The sequence below is a fragment of the Schistocerca serialis genome, chromosome 6, assembly GCF_023864345.2.
Source record: "Schistocerca serialis cubense isolate TAMUIC-IGC-003099 chromosome 6, iqSchSeri2.2, whole genome shotgun sequence".
NCBI lineage: Eukaryota > Metazoa > Arthropoda > Insecta > Orthoptera > Acrididae > Schistocerca > Schistocerca serialis.
The window spans coordinates 186,935,050-186,955,247 of NC_064643.1; the positions used below are offsets into that span (position 1 = coordinate 186,935,050).

General features: G+C 41.2%; 1 protein-coding gene across 1 annotated transcript in view; it reads left to right on the forward strand.

The window, feature by feature from the left end:
- Positions 1-758: 758 nt before the first annotated feature.
- LOC126484733 (probable cytochrome P450 6a14) overlaps positions 759-20,198 on the forward strand; it is a 35,666-nt gene continuing 16,226 nt past the window's right edge. Inside the window, exons 1-3 of the mRNA XM_050108328.1 lie at positions 759-978; positions 6,781-7,019; positions 13,571-13,833. Of these exons, the coding sequence (XP_049964285.1) occupies positions 759-978; positions 6,781-7,019; positions 13,571-13,833 (722 nt within the window). The remainder of the gene's footprint in view (positions 979-6,780; positions 7,020-13,570; positions 13,834-20,198) is intronic.

Here is a 20,198-nt window from a genome sequence, read left to right on the forward strand (position 1 = left end):
ACTTCACTGCCATGATTTCTGTCACTGATGACGGGTCGTATGATCATCTGGTGCCAGTTGTAGACCGCCTACAGCGATCCGAAGAGACCAGTGTGTTCATTTAAGGGGGTGACACGTAGTTCGTCCAGTGAGCTTATTTTTCTACGAAGTTAGCAGGGGCAGGGGGACATGAAAAGATAACGTGCTATTTGGTAGAAAGATTCCAGAATGTGATTTTCACTCTGCAGCGGAGTGTGCGCTGATATGAAACTTCCTGGCAGATTAAAACTGTGTGCCAGACCGAGACTCGAACTCGGGACTTTTGGAAGGTAAGAGACGAGGTACTGGCGGAATTAAAGCTGTGAGGACGGGTCGTGAGTCGTGCTTGTGTAGCTCAGGTGGTAGAGCACTTGCCCGTGAAAGGCAAAGGTCCCGAGTTCGAGTCTCGGTCGGCACACAGTTTTAATCTGACAGGAAGTTTCATATCAGCGAACACTTCGCTGCAGAGTGAAAATCTCATTCTGGTAGAAAGATGTTGATGATGACGATTATTTCCTTTACAACTGCGGTAAAAGCTTCTTTCACACATGGGAGCAGTGGCCTTAATGGCTACGAACACCAATCCCATTTCTTTACTACACACGCTCATGAGGCATACGTCTGTTGTTCGACAGCGACTAATTGTTTTGCTTCATAGAAAAAGAAAGAGCGGTGCGATTAGACAGACAAGTAAGAAAACTCAAGTCAGCTACTTCTGGTTCTGTTTCAGAGTTTTCAGCATGGCCTTCTACGCTGAGTCGTGGCTCACCGAGCTGTTGGTAGGCGTGTCGCTGGTGGTGGTGGCAGTGTATGTGTGGTTCTCCCACTCGTACAAGTACTGGAAGAAGAAGGGCGCACCTTACCAGGAACCGCAGTTCCCTTTTGGCACTGCCAAAGATATTATTTTGGGCAAGCTGTCGTTCGCAATGGGCTCGTCTGACATATACCGGCAATTCAAAGGTAAGATGAAATGAAAACATTTCTTAAATCCATTGTGATCTCCATGATAAGTCATTGAGGTAATGTATTTCCTTTCAGTTAAACCCCACCACGGAATACGTATTCGTCATCCGTCTTTACTGGAAATGCTCTGCAACATAGTATCAACTGAGATGTATGCATTTTATCCAACAAGAGTGCAACTCTTCTTATTTCAGAAACCTCTCTATAACAGTCATTTATATCACATCCAGTCCACTTGACGGACGAAAATTTCTTAACCCCAAGCAGTATTTTAGGTTAGGAGAGGTGGAGGAGGGGTAAATGGTAACACTTCTTCCAGGTGTTGCAACTACGACGGGTGTTTGAGAAGCTATTTCTGCTTCACTTCACTATGATAACGGTTGTACTCGTATAAAGTTGATAGTGCTTCAGCATTTCATGGAATGAGGCCACTGGAGAGACGAAGCATGTGACCTTTGTAATGGATTGCATTTTAGAAATCGATATCTAGGTCATGTGTTAGTTGAAAAAACTTTACGGCTGATTTTGGCTTTGCAGCCTTCATTAGATTCAATGACACAATGGCATATAGCCACCACACGTTTTATGTTAATAAAGTGTTCTGTATTGACTATGCTTGTACTCAAATACATCACTGCTATACTCATTGGATGCGTTGATGGTTGCAAAGTTGAAACAAGTCTTGAATTTTAATACATTAATATGTGGCTAAGTCCTTGAGTCCTACAGGTTAGTGCTATGACATTTTGTAAACAACTGCTTGTGACCATTGTTTCGAGTGCAGCTTTGTATTCACGGTATTCATTGGCTTGCAGATCCGCCTAGTATCCTATAAAGATGCCAGTAGTCCTTCATATTATACTACACTATTTCTGAAAAGTTTTGAAAAGTTTTGCCTACAGTGTTTGATTATGGTCCGCAGCTACAGAGGTATGGAGGCTACGTGGGCCGAGATCAGAGCGGTCCCCACTCCAGTGTTGAGTTGTTATCTGTAGACGGTGGCACCTTTGGGTCTCAGTGACTGGCAGACACTGTGAGTACTAGAAACACCACGTCCACAGAAGAGAGGGCAGCTAAGCCTATGCTCTGGCACATGGTCGGAAGAACCCAGGCGCTCCTGCCATTGGCGGAGAACGTGGAGATGGCAACCGCCATGGCTGACCTCAGTGACCAGCATAAATATTAATAAAACAAATTTCAATGAAAACTGAACTAGCAAGTTATAGAAACTTAATAACATAGTTATAAAGAGGAAAACGAGTATGTAGGTGAAAACGCGTTTTCGACCTGAAAAGAGTTCTTAAGTTATTGAATTTCAGAGCGTTTGTAACTGTACTGAACTCTGAAAATTAGTATCTCGTCAACGCCTTGTGCGATTTTCACAAACTAAATGTGTACAGATAGGTCTTATTGAATACTATTGGAATGTAATTGTAGATTTTTAGTAAGCATTATATACTTAAAAATATTATAAATAATAATAATAATAATAAATAATAATAAAAAATATTAAAAAATATTAAAAATAATATGCATTCTCCAGATAAAAATGTGGATATATAGGTAAATAATTAATAAAATGCGAGGCATATCCGGAAAGCAAGTACTATTTTGGGAAAAAAACTCATAAAACCATTTTATCTAAATCAAAATTTATACATTATTTTACATGGCATTGTTTGGATCAGCTAGATATCAGTAAAGTAAATTTAGTTAAAAAAAAAACTCTGGATTGCACATTCGTGTGTTAAAACAGGGCTTCCCAACTTGTGGTCCGCCGGCTCTTTCTAGGCGGTCCGCGGCCACCTTCCACCAAATCGTGTAAAATAATGAGTAAATTTATTGAAAAAAGGTGTGAAAATCAAATTCATAACTTTTTTTTCGTGTGAAAAACGTGTACTTTTACTTCAGGTCGTATTCCCAAGCAGCCTTTGTGGTTCCTAAGTGAGAACGCATACACAATTTAGTGCCAGAGAATGCGGCTTCTGTGATAGACTGTTTTGCAACAATACAGGGGTCGTTTGTGCCCCGGCTCACGACGCTAGATGCGCTGAAACCTTTTACGCATGCGCGGAGCGAGCTTTGTCGACCAATCACAGCGCTCGCTGGCACGTATGCAGCCCCAGGCATCGTTAAATGTTAAACTTGCTTTGTCAGTGCACTACCTATTTCATAAGTCGATTTCTGACCAGTTTATTACTTCTAACACGGATCCGTAGCTGAAGTCGGGATCATTGAAGAAGGGTGCGGTTTCTCCATCGCCTTCACAACAAGGGAAGTTTCCAGTTGAAATGAATGAGGAGGGAGGACGACCAAAGGAAGAACGAGACTATTGATACTTAGGGGGGGGGGGGGTGCATTGGAAACATGGCACTTGCCTTAAGAAGCTTTCAATTCAGTTCCCATGGGTTTCGCTCTGAAATTTAAAGTCACTATGCTCTTGACTGACTAGGGGTCCGCCATGTATTTTCGACCGTAGAAGGGGTCCGCCAGCTGAAAAGGTTGGGAAGCGCTGTATTAAAATGTCACCGGTTTTGGCCTCTAGTAGTAGGCCATCCTCAGATAATGCACTATGCAGCTGATGATGCTTGGAACAGCTCTGCTGACTTTAGTCACAAAACTGCGTTGTGTGGAACATTAATTTAAAACTTACGCTGAATGAACTTTGATTTGTTTTCATTTTTACTAGAGGTTTACGCATTACTTAGCATGAGATACTGCTATTCTTTGCTTTGAGCTGTCACACCGTGGCACTTTGATTCCATAATAAACGATTACTAAGCTGACACAATGTTAAAGAAACAATGAACGAACTCAGTTTTGTTGACTCAGACAATACTGTGAGTTGTGAACACTATTTTTCACCGTGTATTCCTCACCAAGATCATCCATACAACAGTTTGTGGAGGGTGGGACAGGTAACCTGTGAGCGTGGGGCGTTTTTAACTTTTCTGGAGGTAAATGGTGACATGTAAGTATCCATAAGAAAGTTTCAGTTACGACCCAGTTAAAAAACTACATAATACCAGCTTTTTAATCATAGCTACACTATAATTTTTCCTTACCCTGAAGGGTAAGGGGTTCATGGCTTCCCTTGTTCCCAGATTTGGACTCCCTTATACCTCAGCTAATGCAGTTTCACCCATACTATGAAGTGAAGCTTGGGATGACATCTTATGGCACTAACGCCAGAAATGCCACAGTAGCCCCGACCAAAGACTGCCACAGCGGGTTTGATCATGCTGGTGACCCTGAGCAGAAGTGTCAGCTCCCGACAGCAGAGGTAGGCAGCGGGGAATTTGCCTGCACAGGTGATGGTGGATGAGCGACTGCACGCCTTGCAAAGGAACAGAGACCACCAGAGTGGAAGGCGGCAGAAGCTGGAGTATGACCCCCATGATGACTAAAGTGGCTGCATATGTGAGCCCTTAAGGTACCACACCAGATTCCCTACTTTTAGAAGGCGTCTAATTCCTCCACACCAGACTGAGCACGGGTGGTGGTGCTGCGTCCAAGGCCCCAGGGTGGAACTACCTGTTCCATAGAAGTGCGTAGACAGCAAGAGAGGCAGATGGGAGTCCGACATAGGTACCCCCTCCAGGCTGCTCGGCTGCACACTAAAATACCTCCACTGAAAAACGAGCAATATTTATACGAGAGTAGCTTGTTCTTGTTGTGCCGCCATACTAGTTTCTGCGCCCCAAGTCATAACACTGCTGCGGCCTGGATGTGGTGAAATTGGACCATCTTAGTCGTAGCTGTTCAATCTCTATGCTGCATTCGTGATTTCGCAGTTCAGGTTGCCCAGCTTGGCTATGGTGTGAGATAACTGGCTAGTGAACCGACTGTAATACTTGCATTTTCTTTGCTTCATTCGTCGCAAAGGAAAGTGTCTGAATTTTGACATGGCTGCAGCCAATATGTTAATTGGTGATCCAAGAGCTAAGAAGAATGATGAAAATGAGATGAGTGGATCATATAATAAATGATTATGAATCAAATTAGGGAGAAAACAGGTTTGCGACGCTGAAACGCGTACGTAATTATTTTAAAAGATGTACGGAGTTGTTTGTACGACGTTCCGTCTTTGTCAACGATACCATTCTGATAGAGAACAGATAAAACAGAAAATTGATCAGAATAACAACTACTCATCTCACGAATTATAAACAAATCAATTCTTAACCATATGACTGCGAGTTTTTAAAATATCCTGCAATGTCTCCTAACAACAGTTCTGCAGAGCTCTTACATGCAACAGACAACTTACCTCGCCCTGCCGCGGCAACTGTGTCATCAGAAACATGAAAAAGTATTTCAAATAGCAATACTGCGAGCCATGCAGGGTGCTATGCATGACTAATTTCAATAAATACTACCATACTTTCATACACGGAAACTGAATGATCAGGAGGGGTTTGGTCAACTAACGTTAAGCGATGTGAAGAAAAATGAAAGAAACCAATAAAAACTTTTAATTTTCCTATACTCAGATAATTCATGATTTAAATGCTGACAAACATTTCAAAGTCTTTTAATTACTGCACAATACTAAATACATTTCTGCCCACAGCAAATATACGAATATTAATTTCAGTGTATGCATGCATAAATCTGACAAAATCCCTCCAGTGTGCAAGCAAACAACAACTGCGAGCAGCGGAAAGGCAGATTACCAAAAATAAAAAAAAAAAACCTTCGATTAATACCAAACTCTCCTCCGGAGCTACTAGAACGATCACGGCAGGCTGCGACCTCGCAGCTTCACTCCACTGCACCCTGCGTCCGAACACTTCCGACTCCCCTCGACAACTGCTCGCTCGCTAATACTTGCTATAATAATTATCTCAGACTCATTAGAGTTTGTGTATGCACACACCAGAGTCATAGACATCCAACATTCAACACAGCTTGTCTAAAGGAAGAGAATGGTTGATAGACTTTATCCTGAGGCATCAAATTATCGTCACTTTTGTAATAGAAGCAAGGATATTTGTGTGTGTGTGTGGCGGGGGGTGCGACAAGGGAGTGTTACAAAGGACGATTCAGTAAATGTTTACAAGCTGACGTGGCACATTGGGTTTACAACAAGGATCAGTAACACATAGGAACCGGGACCACAAAGGCCAACTGCGGGCACTACATGGTGTTGAAGTTAAACTTCGGTTACACGATAAATCGGTCTAATCTAAAAAACGTAAATTCAACTAAATACCTAGGTATTACAATTACGAACAACTTAAATTGGAAGGAACACATAGAAAATGTTGTGAGGAAGGCTAATCAGAGACTGCGTTTTATTGGCAGGACACTTAGAAAATGTAAGAGACCTACTAAGGAGACTGCTTGTCCGTCCTCTTTTAGAATACTGCTGCTCTGTGTGGGACTCTTACCAGATAGGACTGACGGAGTACATCGAAAAAGTTCAAAAAAAAGGCAGCACGTTTTGTATTATCGCAAAATATGGGAGAGAGTGTCACAGAAATGATGCAGGATTTGGACTGGACATCATTAAAAGAAATGCGTTTTTCGTTACGACGGAATCTTCTCACGAAATTCCAATCACCAACTTTCTCCTCCGAATGTGAAAATATTTTGTTGACACCGACCTACATACGGAGGAACGATCACCACGATAAATAAGAGAAAACAGAGCTCGTACGGAAAGATATAGGTGTTCATTCTTTCCTCGCGTATACGAGATTGGAAGAATAGAGAATTGTGAAGGTGGTTCGATGAACCCTCTGCCAGGCACTTAAATGTGATTTGCACAGTATCCATGTGTTTTTTTTTTTCCAGGCAATCGTTTCGTCGGAACGTACTTCTTCCATCGACCAGGCCTGGTGCTAATGGACCCAGATTTGATCCGCAGCATCCTCGTCAAAGATTTCTGGACCTTCCAAGACAGAGCAGTGCCAATAAATGAAAATGAGCCCCTGAACCACCATCTTTTCGTGTTACGAGGGGACAAATGGCGGAGGCTACGAGTGAAGCTGACGCCCACATTTACATCTGGGAAAATGAAGATGATGTTCCAGGTGAGTCAGCTGGCAGTTTTCATATTCTGTGTTCAACAGTACAGAAGCGTTGACGCGAGGTGGCTTCCATGCTATTTGACTGCAAGTCCTAATCTTCCTCAGGAGGCATGTTAAGCAGCTGGCGTTGCACTCCTGTGTTTGTGCTACCAGAAGCTATTGTCCACAGTAACTGTTAGTAGGGCTATGAGAACTATAGTGTATTTCGTTTACATTTGTGAAGTCACGTGACATAGGTCTTTGATCTTGAGATGAGGTCATTGACTTTTGATGGCGTCACAAGCCACATCCCTTTTTCGATGAAGTCATACAGATGACATCACGAGCCACACGCCATTGATTAAGACATCATGAAGAGATCAATATGTGGTATTTGTTAAATGGGTAGGAAAATGAAGAGATGAATGTGTGGTATTTGTTAAATGGGTAGGAAAATAAAAAAATGAAAGATGGTGGTGGGTGGTAAATTGAAAAACATGCACACACACACACACACACACACACACACACACAGGAATTTTACGTTCAAAAGTGTGGAACAAGTATATTTCACAGCTCTCTGTTTATGTAGAATACTGTACTGCGTAACAATCAGAAAATCTTATTTCTGACTTTGTAGTATGTTACAGAAGAATGAAATGGTAAGTATAAAAATGACTCAACTCCTAATAATTAACGGTGCTCTTTTATTTTCATCAGAATATCTGTATTACAGGCTGTACAATTCAGTTTGATAGGAGGTAGACCATCAATCGGAAATCTCACATTCATGTTGTAAAGCTCATAACAGCATTGATATTAAGAGACAGAATCACTGGTCTGAGAGACTAAAGGTACCTGTGAAAGCTGTGTGTAATATATTGCATAAATATGGCGATAATTGTTCGGGAAACAGTTAGCACTCAATTGCATTCAAATTATGACAGCCTTCTCTAAATTTCTTATAATCTGCAAGAAGTAATTTACGTATATTTTTAATTTGATCCACTCGAAAAAGAAATATACAGCATTAGAATCTACAGCAGCTTCGGCCTTTCCATTAGCAATTTTGATTCCATAGTCCTTCAGCTGAGCTATTTTGTTAGAGAATTAGTTGCTGAATGTTGAAAACATTTTGGCAAAGCAACTTTAGTGAAAATACCAGCGTTTTACAGCCCACATTAGCTTTTAACAATAAGTGAATGGAAGAATTTAATGCTTTCAAAGACGCATCTGACTTCAGAGCTTGCAATATCACATAATATTTGTCAGAAGTAGCTGAAATTATTATAATTTTATTCGTTTTTCTCAGACAAGATAGAACCATCAATAACGTGCTCGTGGGTTAATATACATCCTCCTGCAGGTTATGTTTTTACCTGCAAGATTAAGAACAAAATTTCCAAAATACTCTGGTATTAGAAGATACATATAAAATTGGAACTATTGTCAGAAATATCTTTAATACTTACATGTTTAATGTGAAAATGCCCGTCTATGTCTGTAGCCAAAATCTCTCGATGACACACACACACACACACACACACACACACACACACACACACACACAAAGAACAGCAGCAGCGCCATGACCTACTTTCTGCTGGTAGTTGTCTCGTATTTATACCCTGTTTTTCTGCTGAGGCATCAATTGCCAACATGCTCCGACAGGAAAGAGTGTGCTGTCAGCAAGTCAGTACTTTCGTAATCTCTCTTGTATCACTGCCTCTGTAAAAAATGCATGTGTTCTTTTCTCAGACAAGTTTGCGAGTCACTGCATAAATTTCGTATTTCACTGACCTCAGAAATTTTAGACAAGTTGAAGGCTGCACATGATTTGTGAGTGAGTTTAGGCTTACTGCTGCCTCGTCAATACGCGTGTTTCCTATTACACAAAACCGAGAATCAAATGCAGTCTTACTAGAACATCCAATAAATAGTTCCCTAATACACGCAAATTTTTTTGGGACGTAGACTTTGAAGAGATTAATGCAAGGATAAGAAAAGAAAGACTTCGGAGTGTTTTACTGTACTTTATTGTATTTACAAGTATCCATGTGTGTAGATATTGCAGTTGTGACATTTCGCAATGGTTTTGTAGTACGCGAAACTGGAAATGATGCAATTTACTTCAGTGATGAAGTCTAGGGAGCTGCCAATTACTCATGAGGGAAAAATAATCGATCACTTACTTAGTGAGGTAGTATGAGTTTGCATGAGATGCACGAAGCGCAGTCTGCAATTGTTATAACTCACCAGACACCATGTGAGGTGCCAGCCTTTCAAAGGAAAGTAATCAGCAGACATATCAGGTAACACTCAGTGCAACAACACACATTGCACAGACAACCTGCTCTTGCAATAGTTAAGCCTCTTAACCCTTAGTGTCCTGAACTATCAAAAACACATATATTTTCTGTTTTTTATTGAACACAGCAGCAAGTAGTAATAAAATAACAGAGATTGATTTTCAAAATTTTTATCTATTATTTTACAAAGTACCAACTGGCTGTCCAGTGACTCACTGATCTACAATTCCCAGTACAGCACGTATTGTAACTAACAAAACAGTATGTGATAGTATACATAAAGGCTACAAATTTATGAATATTAGGAAGGTAGTAACACTGTTACTAAATGGAATTCAGCAAAACATTTTTTTCGGAATGGTCCACAGCTTCTGTGTAACAATTATTGTAGTACCTTAGTACAATTAGGCACTGAATGTTGGTTTTGGTGCCATACTTTTGATTTCTGGGCACGAATATTATTTCAATGTCATGGTAATTGCAAGCCAAACACACAGCTTTGTTGTCTTTACAGAAAAATACCCCAATTCCAGAGGTTGACACCTCGTAATCAAAGTCACCTCTTTTCATTTCCTTAGAAATCGAAAGGCCTGATGGGAAACCTTTTCTATTGATCCTCATCGTCCTATAAGCCGAAGTTTTCTCTAGATTTAGCATTTCAAGCAGCGCAATGGAAGTAAAATGTTATCAAAGTACTGTCTCCTGTTTTTTCTCCAAAACTTTTTTGATAATCCTGAAGCTACCTTTTCTCCTAATTCATAATTTTCAAATTCTCTCTCCAGAGCTGCATTTCTCCCTTGATAAATATCAAAGGCAAGAATTTAGTCTTTCTGGTCTGGAACACACCACAGTTTTAACTGCGTTCCACTGGCGTCAGTGGGTTGGAGTGTTTCGCCGAATTCTCCCTATGAAGAAAGTAATTGACTCATCTACACTCAATGCTTCTGTTCCGTCATACAATATTGCGGAACGATTATCTGTAAAACAAATCATAGGACTCACTTTACTAGCTTTGTCAGTGTTATTTGGTGGAATGCAAGGGAGATATCATTCCACTGTAAATTCGAGAGCACTGTATCGAGCTCGTCACAAGTCATTGTGTTTATTTACCAATTGAACAGCAAGGTCATCACTAGGCGACCAACAGTGTTTCCATTCGGGAAATTTATGGTAGCCCATGAAAAATTTACTTCTAATGAAAGATATCAGCTCTTTCTTCTTGAGGCTCAAAATTTTGTTCTTCTGAGTTGCATAGAGGTTACTCTGGTACACTACATCCCCTAAGACTAAAGCAGCACCAGCATCACATCTGTAGCTGTTTCACACACTCCCAGGTTTCCTGCATTGGGTCCAGAAAGAAAAATACATGAGCATTATTTCCAGAATTAACATCTACACAAACATCAACTGCCATAAAACTACTTACCATCAGGGCTACTGTAGACTTGGATGTTAGTATCAACTGATCGTTGTCTCTATCTCCTGTCAATTTCACGCTCAGATATCTTTTCACTTTTTCAGGAGTTTTCATGCAAGCAACCCTTGTGTTTCAGAATCCTCTACAATTTCAGGTAAACTGATTTCGAACACCACTGCTGCACAGTCTACCAAATCTTTCAAAAATCGCTCTAAAACCTAAAACATTTTCAGAAATCGCACCAGAACCTAAAACAGCCGAATTATTAAAGCCACTTGCATCAGTATAATAGTCTTCATCATCCTCTCTATCTGTAACATAATTATCTCCTGGCAAATCTTCGAGAAGAATTTAGTCATCTCTTATTATTTTCGGTTTTCGAAAAATGGCACGTCTCTGAAAAACATTACAAAAATTATAATCATGCGACCACTAAAAGTAGTCTGACCTTTACGCAAATACATCTACAAAACTAGTAAAATACAACGAAAAACGTAAAAGAAAGCAATAAGCTACGCTTGTGCACCAGTATGCGAAATATGGCCAGACGGTACTTCAAAGTACCACGTGATTTTTTGCTTACATCGTAGATAAAAAACTACAGATTTAACAAAAGAGGTGCACCAGAAGAATACAGAAGCCAATCTTCATCATACCTATACTGGTAAACATAAAAAGTTCATAGAACTGAACGACAGCATAAATAAGAAATACTCTCTCTCCAATGGCAGTCTGCTGTCTCCAAGGTCTACACAACTACACTTTTTGGACAGCAAATGAGATCTAGAAGGCAGTGAAGTTTTGCTGACTCAAGAAAAACATGAACTTAAACCTTACGTCACCAAAGGGTATGGGAAATACGTGTGCATTCGGGGAAAATAAGGACTGAAAGAGGTGGTATTTAGGACTACCAACAGGCAACGAAGAGTTAAGATGTGCTACCTATCGTATCTATTTTATGATGTAGTCCAGAACTATTTCAATCAAATAAGCAATAGTCTGAGTATTAAAGACATATCACTTCTCCTGTGAGATTTTAGATCGAATAAACAAATTAGACTCTCTGGAGACGGGAGAGAATCGCTGGCACTGGATTGTTGAGCTGATAATTTTGAAGTGAGACGTTACTAACCATATGTCGTATTGTTTGAAGCGTAAGTGGATAAATATCAGCGTAGAACTACTGCTGCATCAGATTTTTAAAATGTTCGCAGCTATACTAACTTCAGTTAGCAGAATTTCCTCAATGATGACGGAAATCTACCGATGCCGCCGATGCGAGCTTAGCTTTTAACATGGCGGAGCAGATACAGATTATCAGCAACAAAAAACCTACTAGATTAGAGAATAATCAGAATATGCTAGATTGTCAAACACAAAGTATGAATTTCGTGACTGTGCTATACAAGTAGGTAATTATTCGATAATTCTTAAGATATTTCAAGATCTATTTTCTTCATATTTATCGTTTGCAGTGGATTAACCAAGTTGTCGGTCTTTCCGATTTCAAAATAACAAGGATCTGCTGTAGTACTGAATGGAGACATCAGGGCAATGACTTAAAGAGATCAGTGTTGTTGTCAACAGTAGGTACTGTCAGCGAACAAGACACACAGTGTGTGTTGTGCGTACTGTAAGATGTTCGGTACACAGACCATCAGATTATTTGACTTGACGCTATAACGATGTAGGTGAGTGTCAGCTATAAGTCTCGTGGTCTTATCGTGGCGTGTTTATCTTCTACCGTTAGGTCAGACGATAGAGATGCCACTTGCACGCTTAGAGTAGCAGATTGACAGTGACCAACTTTAAACAGAACTTGATTAATTTTACACACATTTATTAAAATAATAAAAAGCATAGACATTACGTAACTTGATTCTGGATGCTGTTTACAATTGACAATCTGAAGTTCCTTTGGTCTTGGTATGTTAATCTTATTCTCACATATCTCTGATACTTGACAAAGTGTCTATACATTTATCTTCATGACTCTGTACAGGAATGTGGTAATCTTATTAGGGGCAGACTGAAACTTCACTATAGACTGGTACAGATAAATGCAGACTGGTGCAGATAAATGCAGACTGGTGCAGATAAATGCAAACTGATGCAGATAAATGCATACTGACTGATCGGAGGTCTGTACACTCGTTATAATACCTCGTGCGTTCAGGTATCACTGCGCGAGTGTGATCCGTGATGAGAAAAGGTTCTACGTTACATATTAATACGCGGATCGGCGGAAGCAGAATTCGGTCCGTCTCTAAGGCAGCACCATCTCGTACCTCGTACTGCGAAGATGGACAAGCGCTGCGCCTGCGCTGTTGTGCTTAGCGGGGCGCGCTCTAGTGGGAAAGTTGTGTACGCGCTGACTATGCAGAACTATGTACACAACACAGTGCATACCCTCGACATTTGCACTGTTGTGCGTTATTTTCCATGCAACATGTCTTCAAAGTAATCCGGACAAGAAACCAAGCGAAATGCAGTAACCCTGTAACAACCCACTGGAGACGATGGTTCCTTACACCAAAATACTCAGAAGGTATCCCTGAATAAGGGTTGGTGGAGTTCTTGTTGACCCTGTGTAGGCCTCCTGGTGAAACAGGCTTTGCGGAAAAAAGTAACCTACCTTCAAAAATATATTGAACTGATGACCGACAACAGTTTAGTATACAGTACGTTTTGTGTACATTTCGTCAAATTTAGTGACTGGAGCACAGTTCAACTTCAAATGCAGCGATTCAGTGGTATGAAAAATGGCAACTTTTCTTAGAGAAATTTCTGCCGACGGCCAGAGGCACATAAGTCGATGTCAGCTAAGATGTACACCTATGTCTGCGCAGACGATAGCGGACTGCGGCCGCGAGATGGCGGAGGTGCTGGAGGGTGCGGCGACGCGCGGGGAGGCGCTGGAGATGCGGGAGCTGAGCGCCCGCTACACCACCGACGTCATCGCCTCCGTCGCCTTCGGCGTACAAGTCAACTGCCAGCGGGACCCGGAGAACGAGTTCCGCCAGTGGGGGCGGCGTATCTTCTCGCAGGGTGTGCTGGACATCCTCACCATAATCATCTCCTCCATACATCCTAAACTGCCGACTTTACTAAGGTAATCACCAGAACGGCTGCGACCCGTACCGGTTCCAATCACTATGCACTGACTGAACAGGTAAGTGCTCTCTGTTCGATATTTGTCAAACTCATCGCATGAAGAGTATTAAATGATTAAACGTCCATTTCATTCAGAACTGCTGCCCATCGTCAGAATCAGTGTGAGGCGTGACCCTCATGGGGATGAATGCACTCAAGTATCAAGCTGTTTCATCTCCCAGCACGTACTGCAGCCTACATCCTTCTGAATCTCCTTAGTGTATTCATCTCTTGGTCTCCCTCTACGATTTTTACCCTCCACGCTGCCCTCCAGTACTAAACTGGTGATCCCTTGATGCGTCAGAATGTGTCCTACCAACCGATCCCTTCTTCTAGTCAAGTTGTGCCACAAACTCCTCTTCTCCCCAATTATATTCAATACCTCCTCATTAGTTACATGATCTACCCATCTAATCATCAGCATTTTTCTGTAGCACCACATTTCGAAAGGTTCTATTCTCTTCTTGTCCAAACTACTTATCGTCCATGTTTCACTTCCATACATGGCTACACTCCATACAAATACTTTCAGAAACGACTTCCTGACACTTAAATCTATACTCGATGTTAACAAATTTCTCTTCTTCAGAAACGCTTTCCTTGCCATTGCCAGTCTACATTTGATACCCTCTCTTCTTCGACCATCATCAGTTATTTTGCTCCCCAAATAGCAAAACTCCTTTACTACTTGAAGTGTCTCATTTCCTAATCTAATTCCCTCAGCATCACCCGACTTAACTCGACTACATTCCATTATCCTCGTTTTGCTTTTGTTGATGTTGGAACATGTGAGGCAATACTGACCATACGGCTTATCTTAGAAGCTAGATTAAGAAAAGCTTAACCTCCGTTTCTAGCATTTGTAGACTCAGAGAAAGCTTTTGACAATGTTGACTGGAATACCCTATTTCAAATTGTGAAGGTGGCAGGGGTAAAATACAGGGAGCAAAAGGCTATTTACAATTTGTACAGAAACCAGATGGCAGTTATAAGAGTCGAGGGACATGGAAGAGAAGCAGTGGTTGGGAAGGGAGTGAGACAGGGTTGTAGCCTCTCCCCGATGTTATTCAATCTGTATATTGAGCAAGCAGTAAAGGAAACAAAAGAAAAATTCGGAGTAGGTATTAAAATCCGTGGAGAAGAAATTAAAAATTTAAGGTTCGCCAATGACATTGTCATTCTGTCAGAGAGAGCAAAGGACTTGGAAGAGCAGTTGAATGGAAGACCAGACATGCAGTATGAGTGACGAATTAGGGGACCAGGTAGGTCAGTCAAGGATCCATGGCCAGTTCTAGACCATTTTTCCACACAAGCGACTTATCATTTGGCAACCCCCCTTCCTCCCTTTTCCCTCGTACGCTTTCTCCCATATCAATCTTCGCTTCTAATTGTGATATGCACTCTATGCAAATCTTGAACTTGTGCGCCCATCTCAGCTTGGCACCTCAAGTGGGCACTATTAAATTGTGACACATTCTGCGTACCAATCTTGTAATTGTGATACCTCTGCCTTTCCTACCAGCGTAGCGCCCCGACCGGCGGCTTGGTTTGCTTGGCCCTTAAACCAGATTTTGGGTTTTGAACTGCAGAGTGGTATCTGGCCTTAACTACCACAGTATGTCGTTTGGTACTGTGGGGGTCATCCACTCCCAGACTCGAAACCGCTACTGTTTTGTCAGGATGAAGTCTGAGGAACCTGCGTGGTCTCAATAGACGCAAAAAAAAAATATTATTAGAAACTTGCTAGTAGATTAAAACTGTGTGCCAGAACGAGACTCGAATTCAGGATCTTTGCCTTTCGAGGGCAAGTGCTCTACCATCTGAGCTATCCAAGCACCTTACGACCTGCCCTCACAGCTTCGATTCCGTCAGTACCTCGTTCCCCCCCTTCCAAAATTCATAGAAGCTCTTCTGCAGACGTTGCAGAACTAGCAGTACTGGAAGAAAGGATATTGCCGACAATGTACTAATCATTACGAAGTTATACAATCTGTACTAGATATTTCTGTTATGCGTCAAACACTTCAGTCTGTGTTAGAATGCAATCCTAATCTGATCTCTGTCAACACCATGCTCTAAATTTTCAGTGACTTCTTGAGATAAACCATATCAAAGTGTTTAACTGCGAAATGGATTCTGCGTTCGTCAATAAATGCACTGCAAGGGCATTCTGGAATAGATTAGCCACACACGTGGAGTATGTGCATCTCTAAACGAATTCAATACGCTATGAGAACTGCCTCAAGACAATTCATGGAGAGAACAACACAAAACAGATAGGGGAAAGTCCTGCGGCAATTCACTAATTGGACCAAGAAAGAATTAAACATACTTTTGCAGTCTTGAGTGGTACTGTACGTCGCCTATACTGCTTTCTACAGACTCGTAGCTGGACATTTACGGATGTTTAGTACCATGGGAAGATCCAGCAACATCCACCATGTATGGAAGAAGAGTAGGCACACGTCTTTCCAGGAGAAGCAAACGAAGAGTAGAACTTTTAAACTGATTCTGACGAATAGCCGAATGACAACAGCTGAAAATCGGACAGAAATTGCTGAGAGAGCGCCACACCATTAACTGTCAGGTTGCGTTCGATGCGGCCTCACAACAGAGTCCTTCTGATCGGACATCAAGGGGATGACGTGAAAGGGACAGAATACTTCCAGAACGGTGTGTGAGATGCAACACACACGGGTCGTGGCCACTGCCATCTCTACACAGAGTGTGTGGTGGCGCGCGTCTTCCACACCTGCTTTCTAGAAGTCACCAGCTTGAGCACGTGACTGATGCAGCGTACTACGGCAGCCTGAGCCAGCCCTTGGGTTCAGAAGATACTTCAGGAGCTTACTAAGCCACCTGCTGACACCAAAGATATAGCAACAAGTTTATACAGAGAAATAAATGAAGTTATATTTACAGAATGAAATTTTCACTCTTCAGTGAAGTGTGTGCTGATATGAAACTTCATCATAGTTATGGTGATATTTCAAAATTACTTAAGCTACTGCAAGAAAGTGGAATAGTTCACAATGAAAACTAGAAGTCGCTATGAATTTGTGTTTGGTGTTTATTAGGTCATCTGCTGCTGCATACGAAATGTAGTTAACATATTAAACTATTATTTAAACTTGGGATGTGATATATAATTCACTCCGTTCTCGAGAAAATGGATTGTATATAGAACAGTCCATTCTGCTCGCGTTCCCAGATGACAAAGCGAGAATGAAATATTCAGAACGCCTTTGTACCTCATAAATAGTTTGAAATATCGAAATAAAAATTTGGCAAATGATGGAAATGATGGCACACAAATAGGAGAGTCATAGTTACTGTGTGTAATTTTCTTATCTAGTGCGATAAAATAAAGCAACTACAGATTTTGTCAATGGAATAATATATTTTTAAGGGTCTTCAATAGCTGGTGAAACGAAAATTTTTCGTTCACAATAGGATTCACAATCATTGTAATAATTGTGTAGTTCACTACCAGAGTGTTGTGGACTTGCCACGTGGCGGTGCTTCCTTTAAATAATTTTCTAAATACTGTAGATAATTTATATGATATACAGAACTTTTCAAATGCAGTCAGTGATGTTGACAGAAAACACATTTGTCTAAAATGCTCAGAAAAATTTGGTACAATATTCTATAGTTATAAACATATTCATACAAAACTTCCTGGCAGATTAAAACTGTGTGCCCGACCGAGACTCGAACTCGGGACCCTTGCCTTTCGCGGGCAAGTGCTCTACCATCTTTTTTTTTTTTTTTTTTTGATCGTTGTGTTTGGTCGTTGCGGACGTCACATGACATCCGGTCAAGTTCGTTTGTTGATCCTTACACTCAGTTTTTTATTACAGAGGCCAACCAGCTCTCTGACCGAACACGCTGAGCTACCGTGCCGGCGCCATCTGAGCTACCGAAGCACGACTCACGCCCGGTACTCACAGCTTTAATTCTGCCAGTACCTCGTATCCTACCTTCCAAACTTTACAGAAGCTCTCCTGCGAACCTTGCAGAACTAGCACTCCTGAAAGAAAGGATATGAGGAGACATGGCTTAGCCACAGCCTGGGGGTTGTTTCCAGAATGAGATTTTCACTCTGCAGCGGAGTGTGCGCTGATATGAAACTTCCTGGCAGATTAAAACTGTGAGTACCGTGCGTGAGTCGTGCTTCGGTAGCTCAGTTGGTAGAGCACTTGCCCGCGAAAGGCAAAGGTCTCGAGTTCGAATCTCGGTCGGGCACACAGTTTTAATCTGCCAGGAAGTTTCATATCAGCGCACACTCCGCTGCAGAGTGAAAATCTCATTCTGGTATATTAATACAATCTTACCACAAGCAGGTGCAGATCATCACGGGAAATTCATTGGAATCAGTGTTTGGGCATACCGGAAGGAAAGCAAAAGTGGTAGATTTCATTCTTCTAGTATACTCGTAAATCGCTTGATGCAAGAAGTGAGCTTAATATACTGCCAGACTCACCACTATGAGAAACATCAGTTGTTGGCCTTTTGTTTTCATCGGAGATTAGGCAGTTTCTGTCAAGGCATTTTATCAAATATTATCCACGGAAAGAATATTTCAACAACCACTTTTCCATACCATGGCGATTAACTGAATTTGCTTTTCAAATATCGAGTTCTAAGTGAGGTATATTTTGGAAGCCAACAGAAACTTCACCAGAATTTGCTGATGGTACTGTGAAATGTATTAGTTCTCCACAACACTATCATCGACCTAGAAAGATCCCTGAGTGTCGATAAGTACAATACAGTAGAAATTAAGCGTTCTATGCATGGCAATTATCACACAGGATGAAACTTAAATAGAGCTTCAGATGAAGCTGTCAAAATAAGACTGTTTTGAAGACTTTTTCTCACACAATCAAAAATGATTTCGAGTGTTTATCAGCTGTGCTACTGCAAATTTATTATCGCATGTCGTTTTAAGACAACGAAAGAAATAAGAAATTACGGAAATGTGTGTGCTTGTAATTTGTAATTCTGCTGGCACTTCATCAGGAAACTTGTTCAAAATGAATCAGTTGTGGTGATAGCTGTTTCACTGGTCCCATAAAGAATAAGGAATGAAAACAGCTGCTAATAAGGCTTCTGGTGATACCACTTTCTCAACAATACAACAAAAGAAACGCAAGTGCAGGCAACAGCACTGACTGCTACTTGCAACAACAGCTTACTGCTGCCCAGCGAGGGCTATTCCGATAAAAGTATTGCTGGCTGCGCTCGCATTACGTCACCCGGCAAAAAGCCGAACCTGCGTCAGACAGCGCGCATTACAAAAGCAGTGTTGTCGTTTTGTAAATGAATTACCAACTTTTCAGGCACGTTAGAGACACATATACATACACATACACTCAAAACTAAACCTAAAAAAATACTAACTAACATAGTTCGGCATAGGAGGTAATAAAGAACGCGTAAAACAAACTTACAACCATTCCGTAATTTTCAAGTGCATTGATCAGCTGTAGTGGCTCTTCATTTCTTACATGGGTTAGATGCCGTCCACATGGGATTCTTCCTTGTGCCACTCTTCTTTCTTGCTTCTACTAGTCTTTCTTTATTTAAATGCCTGAAACGTATAAAAGTTCGCGTTCTATCATACAAACTAATCATGTTTTCGTGTACATGAGGAAACTTTGTTTTGATAATCGAAGTTAAACTTTTTGTTACGTTGTTACATTTCGAAATTTTCACTAAAAATAACTCATTTGAGAAGATAAAACTTAACGAATTAGTACCTTAATCTAATTGATCAGTATAACACAGCAGCTTGCTTACCTCATTGTCAGGTTCAGTGCAGTTTTCAGCAGTACATAAATCTCCGTGCCGGTTGGGTAAATGTTGAGATGGAACTACATCTGCTTTAAGTTTCTTCTTTTGCGGCAACTCCGGGAGTTCGTTCTTTAAATACCTCTCGTAATCCTCAGGAAGAAAATGAATGGAGCAGATACGGACATTAATAACATTAATTTCGTCAGTTCAAATGGTTCAAATGGCTCTGAGCACTATGGGACAACTGCTGTGGTCATCAGTCCCCTAGAACTTAGAACTACTTAAACCTAACTAACCTAAGGACATCACACACATCCATGCCTGAGGCAGGATTCGAGCCTGCGACCATAGCGGTCGCGCGGTTCCAGACTGTAGCGCCTAGAACCGCTCGGCCACACTGGCTGGCGCTTCGTCAGTTCGCTTGCACCGAGATATCCATTCTCTTTGTAGGGAATTCTTGGGAAAACGATGATACACTATACCACTAGTCATAGTTCCATAATTTTTACAGTTTGCATCTGCACA